This window comes from Mytilus edulis, chromosome 2, assembly GCF_963676685.1.
Source record: "Mytilus edulis chromosome 2, xbMytEdul2.2, whole genome shotgun sequence".
Taxonomy (NCBI): domain Eukaryota; kingdom Metazoa; phylum Mollusca; class Bivalvia; order Mytilida; family Mytilidae; genus Mytilus; species Mytilus edulis.
In genome coordinates, this window is record NC_092345.1 from 105,384,799 (window position 1) to 105,399,566 (window position 14,768).

At 32.8% G+C, this 14,768-nt stretch overlaps 1 protein-coding gene across 1 annotated transcript; it reads right to left on the reverse strand.

The window, feature by feature from the left end:
• Nucleotides 1–861: 861 nt before the first annotated feature.
• Nucleotides 862–14,240, reverse strand: LOC139513811 (myo-inositol 2-dehydrogenase-like). The gene is made up of 8 exons (XM_071302630.1): nucleotides 14,167–14,240; nucleotides 12,382–12,602; nucleotides 11,359–11,429; nucleotides 10,666–10,774; nucleotides 3,313–3,440; nucleotides 2,098–2,330; nucleotides 1,538–1,709; nucleotides 862–1,074 (listed from the first exon to the last, which is right to left on the reverse strand). Exons 2-8 carry the CDS (start codon nucleotides 12,591–12,593, stop codon nucleotides 965–967), a joined length of 1,035 nt encoding a protein of 344 aa, XP_071158731.1. The 5' UTR covers nucleotides 12,594–12,602; nucleotides 14,167–14,240; the 3' UTR covers nucleotides 862–964.
• Nucleotides 14,241–14,768: the final 528 nt, after the last annotated feature.

Below are 14,768 nucleotides of genomic sequence, written 5' to 3' on the forward strand. Positions count from 1 at the left end.
TTATGTGACTACTTATTGTTTTGAGATTTCTGTAAACATACTACATGTATATAAAAGGAAAATGTGGATTAATTGCAAATGAGACAACTCTCCACCAGAGACCAAATAACATAGAAGATAATAATGAGAGAAACTAACACCGTATATATAAAAAAAGAAGACAACTGTCCACAAGAGACCAAAATGAAACAGACATTAACAACTATAGGTCACCGTACGGTCTTAGTCTGCTATAAAAGGCCCCGAATGACAAATGTAAAACAATTCAAACGAGTCTGATAGGCTGATTTATGTTTAAAAAAAAAACAATTAACGAAATGCAAATATGACATGCAGCAAATAGTAAAAACCACTGAACTACAAGCTCTTGAATTGGGACAGGTACATACAAAAATGGTGGGGTTAAAGATGTTAGCAGGGATCCAACCCTCCCCTAAACTGGGACAAATTTAGTATTTTTGTAAATCTGGTGTGTCTAAGTTGCTTGTCTGAATATAATTCCATCAAGAAAGGTCAGAATTATTCATTTGAAAGCCGAGGATAAATGTTTAAGACTATAGATGGTCCTATAATATAAACTTCTTACCATCATTGTTGAACCGATCAGCATTGCTAGTTAAATCAAATATCCGATAAAAAAAAAAAGGATGAACGCAAACGATATAAACATACTAAGCCTTATATTATAGGACTATAAATTTAAATGACACTAGGTGCACTCATTTAAGATATCAGCCTTGAAACTTTGTACGCCAGATGTGTTTTGTTTACAATTATCAGCGGAAAATTTAAGAAGAAACGAAAAATTTATATAAATTTTTCAATCGATCTCAAAATTAAAAGTATTGAAAACACAACTAGTTTCAAGCATATAGATGTATTTATATATGTATCGACAGTCATTGACCAACATGATATGGATGTAAGTTTTGTCAATATAACATTACAATGAATGATAGAGTTTCTACGGGGTATAATATACTTTAGAACCAGTCTGTAGAGCTTCTGTCAACATATAAACAAGCTTTGTTGCCATAATAACACTTTCACCATTCACCGTACATTCTTCTTCACCTTTAAAATAATGATAACATTGATTTACATATTCCAAGTAATGAACTTTTCATCTGCTTTTGACTATTATATCTACTTTGTATTGTGATTTTCAGCTTAGTTTTTGGTGGGTTACATATTGCTCAGTCTTGAGTTTTCTATGTTGTAATGTGTGTGTAGTTGTTTAACTGTTTTTTGCCAGTTTTGTTTTTCGATTTATGAGTTTGATATCCCTTGTATATCTTCTGCCTGTCTGTTACACATTAGTAAATCGTATTATGTTATGTCAAATTCTGTGTGGTGTAAACGTCTCTTATTAAGTCTCATACATGGTGTCAATTCATAAAATAATAATTAAGAAAGAAAATTGCAGCTTCATGGATAGACCAAAAATATAACGTTGGTTTTACTGAACATTAAGTTAAGTTTTTAAATGTTCAGTGACTAATATTTAATTGCAATTACTGTGAAATGTACGATTTACCTTTAACAACGTTGATAAAATGAGACATTTCTGCAGCAAATGAATCTAAATATCTGTCTAGAAAACCATCCACTAAATGGTATGGAGACAAGTGCGTGCCTTTATCATCAGTGATTTCTAACTGGGACTCTCGTATGTTTGTTATATCAACCCCCTGTTTTGTTCCTAAAATCTGTAAAGAAATGTCGTATGTTAGTAATATCAACCACATGTTTTGTTCCTAAAATCTATAGAGAAATGATAACTTTCAGAAATGACTTATATTCACGGGAAAAAAGTTGGAAAAGATATAAGAACAATATTATAAAAGATGTTGAATATAAGACACTCCTTACCTGCAAATCTGAATTCAAATTATGTATCATCAAAGAACAAACGAAGTTGATTCTGTTTATAAATATACAATAATTTTTAGAAAGTATTTATAATGTAGCCAAAGTTGTTTTGTTACACATTAATTTCCAATGACTTCGATGACTTCGATGATAAAAAATGTGTTCATGCGTTGTAAAAGCAATTCATGTACTCTATATCAAATATAATTATACACAGGTACGTACTTTCACAGACTGTTGATAACCTCCACATGTCATTCGGTTGAGGTCTAAATGTACTAATGTACCATTCTTGAATTTGATCAATCCCATGGCCGTGTCATATTCTCCGTACGACTGAAACCCCTCTGACAACACTGAAGTATGTGAACCGATGGCTGTACAGAATTCTGGTTCCTCCCCTATCATCCATGCTATGTAATCAATGTCATGTATTCCCATATCTAGAAATATTCCTCCTTAGAAAAACAAGGAACCAAATACAAGAGAAAATTTAAAAAAGGCTACCAATAAAACTTGAAATAAAACAAAACACAAAACAACACATTTACGACTAATAAAAAAGTTGATGCTACAAAGGGTCAAAGCAGAAGATAGAAAGGGGGCAAATCTTACAACTATTTTAAGTTTATAACTGAGGTAGCTACATATGTCGTTAAGTTTTTATTACTTCAAAACGACACCTACACTCATTTTCTTTTCAATTCACGTTGTCGTAACAAATAATTGTTTTTTCCTGGCTTTTCTTATGCTTAAGGAGTGAGCTCTTTTGAATGTTAGTTGTGTATTGATTGTTTATATTGATTTATGTAAGTTTATTCAGGTTTATAGTTTGACAAATTTGTACAATAGCATTTTATTTTCACAACTCAATTCAATAAACACAAAGGAGACAAATGCAAATGAAGAATAGACATTCAATATGACATAAATTATTTAGTGACGTCAATTAATACCTAATATAATCTTTTGATCAAAACGTTTTGGTCTGACTATTCCTAATTTAGTTTTTTAAAGAACCAGAAAGAGTTTCTAACAAATACCAAATGTATAAGACAAAAAATATTCCAAGATTCATTTCTCAAAAAGCCAATGCTTTGGCACCTTAATGATTCCTTCCATACATGAATGCTAAATTGAACATAGTAAATTTTGTAACACAAAAAAGTTTCATTTTTTTCTTTAGTATCTATGATAGTTTCGGACGGCTGATAAGATAACGTTAGTTGCGAATCTGGATTTATGAAGGTTTTTAAAGGACAGCTGCAGTTGTTTAAGATACCAAAAACAAATTGGGGGAAAGAGAATTTCAGAAAAAAAATAACGAGATGTTAGGTAATCAATGTAAAAAAAACCAACTAATATCCTACGATAGAGAGCAATGCAAAACAACGAAAAGTCTTTTCTTTGGTATTTACTGTCATCCAAAGACTCCATTACCTTTGTTATGAGCGAAGTATTCCATATTAGTTTGATTATCTCTGCTTTCCATTTTGACAGTCCGAATTTTACCGAAAGCTCCTTTTTTGGCAAGGAGGCCAGCTTGGGAAAACTGTTTATCGAAACGTCTTAAGAAATAAATATAAACAATTAGTTCACAGAGTTAAGCATATTAATTTGTTTTCTTTATCGTTTTGCAATTGTTTCTTATATCTTCAGCTTTAAATGACCATGCACAAATCAAACAAATTTATAATGTCTACACCGTTAAAACTGTTAGAAGTCAATAACTTTGATAGGAATTTCCTGACTACGTCGGATGACATTTGCAAAAGGATGAATTTTTCGAACTACTAAGGATTTTCTCATCTCAGGCTTAGATAACCTAAGCCGTATTTGCCACAACGTTTTAGAATTTTGGGTCCTCAATGCTCTTCAACTTTGTACTTGTTTTGGTAGATCTGATCGTCACTGATGAGTCTTATGTTGACGAAACGCGCGGCTGAAGTATCAAGTTATAAGCCTGGTACCTTTGACAACTATTTACGTAGGACCATGATAATCATTAACCTGAATATGTTTTTTACACAATTGCTCCAATAGAGTAAGGAGACAGAACAACTGCAAGTGACTCTTCGTCAGTTTTGCGGTCACCATCACGAGTTGATTTAATTATACGATGCGCCAGTGTTTAAACTTTTTTAATTTTACCTGTAAAATGCTCACATTCAATGATAATTTCTCCTGTGTAATGATCACAATAAATTATAATTAAACTGTAAAATGCTCACATTCGATGATACTTGTACCTGTGTAATGCTCACATTCAATGATAATTTTACCCGTGTAATGATCACATTCAATGATAGGTGTACCTTATCCGTATCTTTTGTATTAAGACTTGGGATGATGCTAGTCATTGGTCACAGCTTGACATGAGCTACGTGAATGTAGAGTTTGTCGTTTGATATGGACGCATGTTTTCGATTCGTATTTTTTACCCGGCGAGTTAAAGAATTCAAATAGTACAATATTAAACAATATAAACGAATATAAGTAAAAGACTTTCAAACAAATTTAGTTTCCGATATTTCATTTACTTTGAACACCAGTGTCTGGTATTGACTATTTTTGCGGGAAACAACTAAATAAACATAAACATTCAATTTTAAAAGTAACTTTATACTAAAAACAATCATTTAATATTTTACTATGTTTTTAAACATTATTTATCAGTATCTGAAATTGTTTGTATTAACACTGTTAGACTTTTGATATTTACTCTATTTTAAAAATGTAAATAAATTTGTGTGTTGCCATTTAACAGTTTAATATACTCATCCATTTTTATTTGTTGTTTCTTATTTCTTACTTATAACTGTTGATGTAAATGTTCTTTGGTATTTTGAGTCTTTGTTTACTCCTTGGGTTTGATTGTTACTGTCTTATGTTACCTTTCGTCTGTTTAATGCCCTGATCGAATGACTGTTTTCCTCTAACCTGTGTAATTCTCACATTCAAGGATAATTTTACCTGTGTAATTCTCACATTCAATGATAATTTTACCTGTGTAATTCTCACATTCAATGATAATTTTACCTGTGTAATTCTCACATTCAATGATAATTTTACCTGTGTAATGCATACATTCAATGATAATTATACCTATGTCATCATTGTAATGCTCACATTCAATGATAATTTTATCTGTGTCATACTCACATTCAATGATAATTCTACCTGTGAAATGCTAACGTTAAGGTTCATGTGGACCCTATGGCTAAAATGGCTGTATTTTCACCTCAAAATTTACTCTGAGTACAGACAAACCTGCGCATCTATAAAAAATTTAAAGCATAGCATGCCCTAGATAAATAAATTTCAAACATGTTTTATGTTTTAGAAAAAATAAAAACTTACCAGAATTTTGCCGTGCACTTTTTTAAATAAACTAAGTTGGGAAACAGGTTTGAGAACTTCCCCACATGTAATAATTGAAGTGAGCTGTATTAAATGACATGGACAATAAATGGACAATAGATACCTGACAATAATTGGTTATTTAAACTGTGTACCTGAGTGACCATATCAAGGTAAACTCAACTGTTTGTTAATTTCATCATCTTCTGCAGGGACGAAAAAAAGTGTACGGCAAAATCCAGTTAAGTTATGAATTTTCTAAATCATACAATGCATTTGAACTCTATTTATCTAGGGTATGCCATGCCTTAAAACTTTTCCAGATGCATAGGTTTGCCTGTGCTCAGAGTAATTTAGAGGTGAAAATACATCCATTTTAGCCATAGGGTCCACATGAACCTTAAATAATAATTTTACCTGTGAAATGCTCACTTCAACGATAGTGCTCACATTATATTATAATTATAGGTTAGACAATACTTGGTCATGTTTTATGAAGATTTAAGCCCAAGGCGAAGCCGAGGGCTTAAATTCTGCATAAAACATTACCAAGTATTGTCTGACCAATTTAGAACATATTCACACTTTCGAGTGACCTTACAAGACAATCCTTTCCCATTGTAATATTCAAACCTAAATAAGAGTTCACTTTTTATAATGCACTAAATATAAAACATAGGTAATGATCATTTCAATGGATGAAATGAAATAGCACTGACATAGTTTGTGAAGGATAAATTGTTTTTCTTCTACTTCAGGTAAAATTTAATACTTTATATATATCTTTTATTACATTTTTAGCTCACCTGGCCCGAAGGGCCAAGTGAGCTTTTCTCACCACTTGGCGTCCGTCGTCCGTCGTCGTCGTCCGGCGTCGTCCGTCGTCGTCGTCGTCGTTAACAATTTACATTTTGAACTTCTTCTAGAGAACCACTGAATGGAATGGAACCAAACATGGCATGAATGTTCCTTATGAGGTGCTGACCAAGTGTTGTTACTTTGTAGCCGATCCATCATCCAAGATGGCCGCCAGCGGGGGACTTAGTTTAACATAGGACGCTATTGGAAATGCATACAAATGACTTCTTTTAGAGAACCACTGAATGGAATGAAACCAAACATGGCATGAATGTTCCTTATGAGGTGCTGACCAAGTGTTGTTACTTTGTTGCCGATCCATCATCCAAGATGGCCGCCAGCCGGGGACTTAGTTTAACATAGGACCCTATGGGAAATGCATACAAATGACTTCTTTTAGAGAACCACTGAATGGAATAAAACCAAACATAGCATGAATTATCCTTATGGGGTGCTGACCAAGTGTTGTTACTTTGTAGCCGATCCATCATCCAAGATGGCCGCCAGCGGGGGACTTAGTTTAACATAGGACCCTATGGGAAATGCATACAAATGACTTCTTCTAGAGAACCACTAAATGGAATGAAACCAAACATTGCATGAATGTTCCTTATGGAGTGCTGACCAATTGTTGTTACTTTGTAGCCGATTCATTATCCAAGATGGCCGCCAGCGGGGACTTAGTTTAACATAGGACCCTATTGGAAATGCATACAAATGACTTCTTCTAGTGAACCACTGAATGGAATGAAACCAAACATGGCATGAATGTTCCTTATGTGGTGCTGACCAAGTGTTGTTACTTTGTAGCCGATCCATCATCAAAGATGGCCCCCAGCAGGGGACTTAGTTTAACATAGGACCCTATGGGAAATGCATACAAATGACTTCTTCTAGAGAACCACTGAATGGAATAAAACCAAACATAGCATGAATGTTCCTTATGGGGTGCTGACCAAGTGTTGTTACTTTGTAGCCGATCCATCATCCAAGATGGCCGCCAGCGGGGGACTTAGTTTAACATAGGACCCTATGGGAAATGCATACAAATGACTTCTTTTAGAGAACCACTGAATGGAATGAAACCAAACATGGCATGAATGTTCCTTATGAGGTGCTGACCAAGTGTTGTTACTTTGTTGCTGATCCATCATCCAAGATGGCCACCAGCCGGGGACTTAGTTTAACATAGGACCCTATGGGAAATGCATACAAATGACTTCTTTTAGAGAACCACGGAATGGAATAAAACCAAACATAGCATGAATGTTCCTTATGGGATGCTGACCAAGTGTTGTTACTTTGTAGCCGATCCATCATCCAAGATGGCCGCCAGCGGGGGACTTAGTTTAACATAGGACCCTATGGGAAATGCATACAAATGACTTCTTCTAGAGAACCACTAAATGGAATTAAACCAAACATAGCATGAATGTTCCTTATGGAGTGCTGACCAAGTGTTGTTACTTTGTAGCTGATCCATTATCCAAGATGGCCGCCAGCGGGGGACTTAGTTTAACATAGGACCCTATTGGAAATGCATACAAATCACTTCTTCTAGTGAACCACTGAATGGAATTGAACCAAACATGGCATGAATGTTCCTTATGGAGTGCTGACCAAGTGTTGTTACTTTGTAGCTGATCCATTATCCAAGATGGCCGCCAGCGGGGGACTTAGTTTAACATAGGACCCTATTGGAAATGCATACAAATCACTTCTTCTAGTGAACCACTGAATGGAATGAAACCAAACATGGCATGAATGTTCCTTATGTGGTGCTGACCAAGTGTTGTTACTTTGTAGCCGATCCATCATCCAAGATGGCCGCCAGCATGGGACTTAGTTTAACATAGGACCCTATGGGAAATGCATACAAATGACTTCTTTTAGAGAACCACTGAATGGAATAAAACCAAACATTGCATGAATGTTCCTTATGAGGTGCTGACCAATCGTTGTTACTTTGTAGCCGATCCATCATCCAAGATGGCCGCCAGCAGGGGACTTAGTTTAACATAGGACCCTATGGGAAATGCATACAAATGACTTCTTTTAGAGAACCACTGAATGGAATAAAACCAAACATTGCATGAATGTTCCTTATGAGGTGCTGACCAAGTGTTGTTACTTTGTAGCCGATCCGTCATCCAAGATGGCCGCCAGTGGGGGACTTTTGAATGAAATTAAACATGTTCCTTTCCTTATAAATGAGGTTGTGTTGTCACTTTTAGCCAAATTTTATATTTTTTTATATGATTTCAAAAACCCAAGTAGAATCAGGTGAGCGATACAGGCTCTTGAGAGCCTCTAGTTTTATTTTAAAAAGCAACACAATGTTGTATAAATCCCCTTTTTGAAAGGAGTAGGTTCAGTAAGACCCCTTTATGGCCCCAAAATTAAGCAGTTTTGCAAAATTGTGAAAATGTAATCTTTTAGCTATTTTTTGGAAAGAAGAATGCTTCTGCTACATAAATATGTGCTGTTTTTGACAATTCAATGTACATATATCGTGTACTAGCATCATAAAGTCATGCTAAATTACTGAAATCTTCACAATTATAGCATTTTAGTTAAATTTTAGACGGTTTCCGTCTTAAATGAAAGTGGCCGCATTCGTGTTCATTCATAATATTGAAATGTTAGTTGTATTTGATGATAATACATAACATATATAAAGGTTGAGGATGAACACGGATGCGGCCACTTTCATTTTTGACGAAAACCATCTGAAAAGTGACGTTTTTTTGCATATTTGTTAGATTTTTCATATTTAAGCTCAATCGGGGCGTTTTTAAAGACTGAATCAGTTAAAATCTTTTACATAAACTAATCGAATCAATTGAAATAGACACTTAAATGTTTAAAAAGTGTCATAAATATCTCGTTAGATGAAACTGAAATTTGGGGCCAAAATCGGCCCTTACCGGACCTACTCCTTTGATTTTTTTTATAAATATAAAACTCTGTATGAATATTTGAATTCAGACCATTTAACATTAAGTGCTTACTTTTTATTGAGAAATTGAAATGTATTGTGTTTCTCCGAAAACAATTCTTTGCTTTATATATCAGCAGTCTGACATTGTGTTTTTAGAAAGAAAAAGAAAATAATTCCCTCAAATGTAAGGTATATAATTTAAATAAATATCATTTTATTTATCCTTACCATTTTTTTGGTGTGTATTCTATATATGTGTACCATTAGAAAATGCATGCAATTTTGCAAAATTCAAAATGTTTTTATTTTAATCTTTGCTCTTTCATCTTTAATCAGTAGGCTTTTTTCCCAAGCAAAATGCCTTAGGGGATTGTACACTTCGTTAGTGCAGCTATTAAGAGTTCACTTTCATAATTAACTGACAATGAAAAGTCATTCATGTACAGCATTTCATAGTGCATGGAAAACCATGCACTATGAAAATTAGAGGGCAAAAAACTGACTTTTCATTGGACGAGAAGGGGTGAGTATGTTCTAATTTTACCTGTGAAATGCTCAAATTCAATGACAATTTTATCTGTCTAATGCTCAAATTAAATAATAAGTTTACCTGTAAAATTCTCACGTTCAATGACAATTTTACCTGTGTTAAGGGGGTTCGCGGGTCTAAATCATTTATATAGGATTTCTCTATATTTTTCTATAAAAGAACTTTATCTTATAATTAATAGAAAAATAAAATAAAAACCGTTCATTTGCGCTCACGTTCTGCCTTCGAAAGAAGCATATATTTTTGTAACGTTGGTTTTTTTTCTGTTGAAGTAATAGGAGAAATAAAGGTTATCTCGAGAAAAAAAAGAAAGAAATTTATTTTAGAAATCGCTCAAATTTTACAATAACTTAGTTTAAGTACAGCTTATATGGAAATTATATTAAAAAATATAGGTCACCGATGAGTTAAAAAAGATATTTCAATTTTAAAGCCAAAAAATGGCATTTTTCCACCAAAGGGAGATAATTTGGAACTTTTTCAATGATGTATACATTTTAAAAGTCATCTGGGGCCAACACAAATTTTTTATTTTGAATGATTTTTGTACCATATAAAAAGTAACAAATACAAAAGGTAACAAATACAATTTGAAATGAAAAACAAATGTTTTTTTTTATTCTGAAATTTTTATACCCTCGAGCCACCTTAATGCTCACAATAAATAATAATTTTACCTGTAAAATGCTCACATTCAATGATAATTTTACCTGTGTAATGCTCACAATAAATAATAATTAAACTGCAGCATGCTCACATTCAATGATAATTGTACCTGTGTAATGCTCACAATAAATAAGAATTTTACCTGTTAAATGCTCACATTCAATGATAATTTTACCTGTGTAATGATCACAATAAATAATAAATAAACTGTAAAATGCTCACATTCAATGATAATTGTACCTGTGTAATGCTCACATTCAATGATAATTGTACCTGTGTAATGCTCACATTCAATGATAATTGTACCTGTATAATTCTCGAATTCAATGAATATTTTACCTGTGTAATTCTCTTATTCAACGATTAGTTTTACCTATGTAATGCTCACATTCAAAGATAATTTGGCGTTGCCTCTTACCTGTTTAATGCACACAATAAATGCTTCCCTTGTCGTTTAGCTTCATCATAGCAATCTTTAACATCTTCAACAGTAATGCATAACGGCTTCTCACAGAAAACATGCTTACCTATCAATGATACACTACTAAGTATTATTATTATCATTTTTACACGAAAAAAGGTAAAATAAAAAAATTCCGAACACCGAGGAAAATTCTAAACAGCAAGTCATAGCAAAAGGTTCAAATACATCAAACGAATATATGTTAAGCTAGCTATATTGTTATAATGTGATAAGAACAGAACAAACACGGTAATTGTTCACACTTTACGTTTTGCTGCTTAGCAAATAAACTGCTTTTCTTAAAGATGCAAGTGTCAAGTGTTCTAAGAAGAAGCTATATTTTTATTTATTAAAAGTTTTTCACAATTGGCCTCCCCCCCCCCCAATATAATAACTATCTCGCTTATGTGTAATTTTGAAGTCGTGTCATTAAGTCTTGTCTAATACACAGTTTTTTTAAAAAGCCTATTTTCTGATGCTTAAAAACAACTATGAATAGTAACGATATCAGTCAATGTTTTGTTTTGGTTAGAAGACAGGGCCAAATAAGTTTTAAATAAACTTTGTCCTTGGTTTCTCGTATGCAAAAATAAATATGCAAACCAAACGGTTAAAGTATACTTAAATGGTGCGTGAATAAAACCCTACCTGCTTTTAGTGATTTCATTATGAATTCTTTATGAAGTCCAGTTGGTACACATATTACTACCATTTCAACTCTGAAAGAAAGATCATATACTGTAATGTAATACACAGTTACTGTAGTGACAGACACTTTGGTGCATACTAATTACAAGTGCTTTTGTAGATAAGTAGTCACTGTCATAATCATGATTTTGTTGACAAAAACGATGTGTCGTTGTGTCTCTACCCTATCTTTTTGCGGTCTAGAATATTTAGATATAAGAATAATCGTCTGATCTTAAATTTTACGATTGTAACATTTTGTCCGACTGTAAATTGGAATAACGAATGATGCATGATTAACAATAAAGAAAGCCAACAGTAGCATACCCCTGTTATATACAAATATATAACAGTATACAAATATAGCTTTTGCATGAGGTTGTATATCGAGAATGTATAGACCTGAAAGAAATATATTGACTGAGGAAAAAGTCCGAGGTCGATATACTACTTTTGGTTAATTACTATTTGTATTGACCTTAATCACAGGCTGCAATTATTAGACATGTGTTACTAATTTCCGACCATATTTGTATCAACTCCGTCAGTGCATAATATTTTCTTTTTGTTCTATCATCAAATTTTGTTGGAATTTTAAAGATATCATATTGTCACTTGGACAAGAAGAACATTTAATTACTTTTATCTTTTTGTGAGTACATCTTATTTATTTGAGGATTTTTTTTCTATCAATCGATATAAATAAACTCTTCTCAAAAACTTCTAACAATATCCTTAATTCTTGAAGTCATAAAGTATGTTGGTTTTTGAAAATAATCGGGCAATTTAACTTTTTAAACCGCCGTTTTCAATCGACATTTGAAAATATAGTAAAATGTGACTAGACGAATTAAATTAGTCAAAATATACAAATTAATAATAATAATAATTCATTTAAAATATATGAAGTTAAATCTATGAGCATAAATGATTCGATGCAATACGATTGTCCCTTAACATGTGTCACATATTTTCAACGATTACCTTTCATCCGCCATTACCGTTTCGAATTTATCCGGGGTTGTTATTTTTGTATCAACCAGATTATACAAGTTGGCCAATTCCTTTAGATTTCCATGAACAGCAGTAGTGTCCACCATCCAGTGAACCTGAATACAATGACTGTTTACCATATTTTTCAAATGAACCTGTCCAATGCGACCAACACCAATTATTGCAGCACCATTACGGTTCATCTTTTTCAACTGTAAACAGATGTTAACATTATTGTTATAGTTTAATATCATTATTATTGACAAGTTGGCCTAATGTGAATTATAAATAGATAAAAAAGTTTTAAAAAAAATGAAATTTGTCCGGTTGTGTAAAGGTTTTATTTTTGAGGATATACTTCCCAATACAGAAGTAACCTTTGGATTTTATATCTTCCAAAAATGGTTAACTAGTAGTTCATAGGCAGAAAAATCGAAAACTTAGCGATAAGATTCAATGCTTATTTAGTTTATGTGCCATTAGGAATGAACATTTTACGATCTAATAAAAAAATATATCGCAAATTTGACACATGTTACAACCAGGGGGTGTTTAACGACATTGACTACCCAAGAAAATTATGTCTTTATGTTTTATAATAATGACGAACTCCATAAAATCACATTTTAATTTAATTTTGGATGTTACGAGTCTTCTGATTGAATGACATTGTTATGTTTATCAGCTCAAAGACATAATTTTGTCAGCTTACCGTGACATCATCAACGATTTTTTCATGATTAACTCCGGTTTAAAATGGATTTTATAATTAAATTATAAGCAATGACTGCAATATTTTTTTTATGTCTATTCTAAATAACATAGAAAATGTGGTGCACACTTTAAAATAACCCACTACGCGGGTTATTCAGTGTGCACCAAATTTTTTTCATAGACAGAAATAATATTACAGTCATTTCCAACTATGTGTGTTTTTGACTTGGAAAGCAATTTAACACAATGCAGTAGGTGTTGGGTTGAAGTTTTAACACCTATAGGTTAAAATCACTTCAACTGAACGATGTAAGATTTCAGACTCTTTTTAATTTTTTTTATTAACGAAAACGAAAATATACATAGAAATATGGTGGATAGGTATCTTAACCATTGTAAGATTAATTGAGCCGAGGGAACAGCAAGGCAGTTTTGATATTGTTGGGGTATATTCAATAGGAAATACGTTTAACGTTAACGTTTTATTATCATTGGCTCGGAGATCCAAATGAGAATGTAAAACGTAAAGTTGTAGCAAATACTGTCATTGGAATACTAATTTTCAACTTATCTGTACATATACATTATAACTTTTAGTTTTATTTATATACAACAACAGCACATTCTTATTGCCCAACGTTCCAGAAACATGTGATGGTAAATTAAAAGAGGGACGAAAGATACCAAAGGGACAGTCAAACTCATAAATCTAAAACAAACTGACAACGCCATGGCTAAAAATGAAAAAGACAAACAGAAAAACAGTAGTACACATGACACAACATAGAAAACTAAAGAATAAACAACACGAACCCCACCAAAAACTAGGGGTGATCTCAGGTGCTCCGGAAGGGTAAACAGATCCTGCTCCACATGTGGCACCCGTCGTGTTGCTTATGTGATTACAAATCCGGTAAATAGTCTAATTCGGTAGGTCACATTCATGAAAGAAAAGGGGATTGTAGTAATCACATGTTAAATAGACTGACATAATAAATTATTAATATGGTCAGTAGAGCAAGTGTATATTGCTATAAAAATAAATTTTCACCAAATACTTACTATTCAAGACGACAATAAAACTCGCATCTGTTAATGTATCAAATATAGAACAGCTTATCTACCTTTATATAAACAACCTCTGACCTACCTTGTTACATGTATTAAATTACATTTTCGGTCGGTCGCTAGAAATATTCTTACGTAGACAGATTAATTATAACACAACTTTTCTACCTTTATCTTGTCAAGAACATCAGTAAATTAAACAGGTGCTTCAAAATGTACTTCTACCAGATTTTGTAAAGTTGGGTACGTTAACTTAAATAACACTCTTATTTTGGAACGATACTTACTCGAAACTGAAACGATATTAAATATGACCTAGTTACACCATGGACACATACGACGTGCAGTCATTTCAACATCATTCACAGTAACTCGAACGACATATTCTATTAGATCTGTATAACATGAATTATCTTCCTAAAATTTTATAGAGTGCCCTTCCTATGCACCAAACTCTAGCTTGTTTACAAATTATATACTCATAGTACAATGCTGCAAACTAGAATTTTCCATTGATAAAGTATTGTGTTAGTCCAAATAAAAATGACGTCGTCACAACATTAACTTAATAAAACATTTCAATACCTTTATAATCA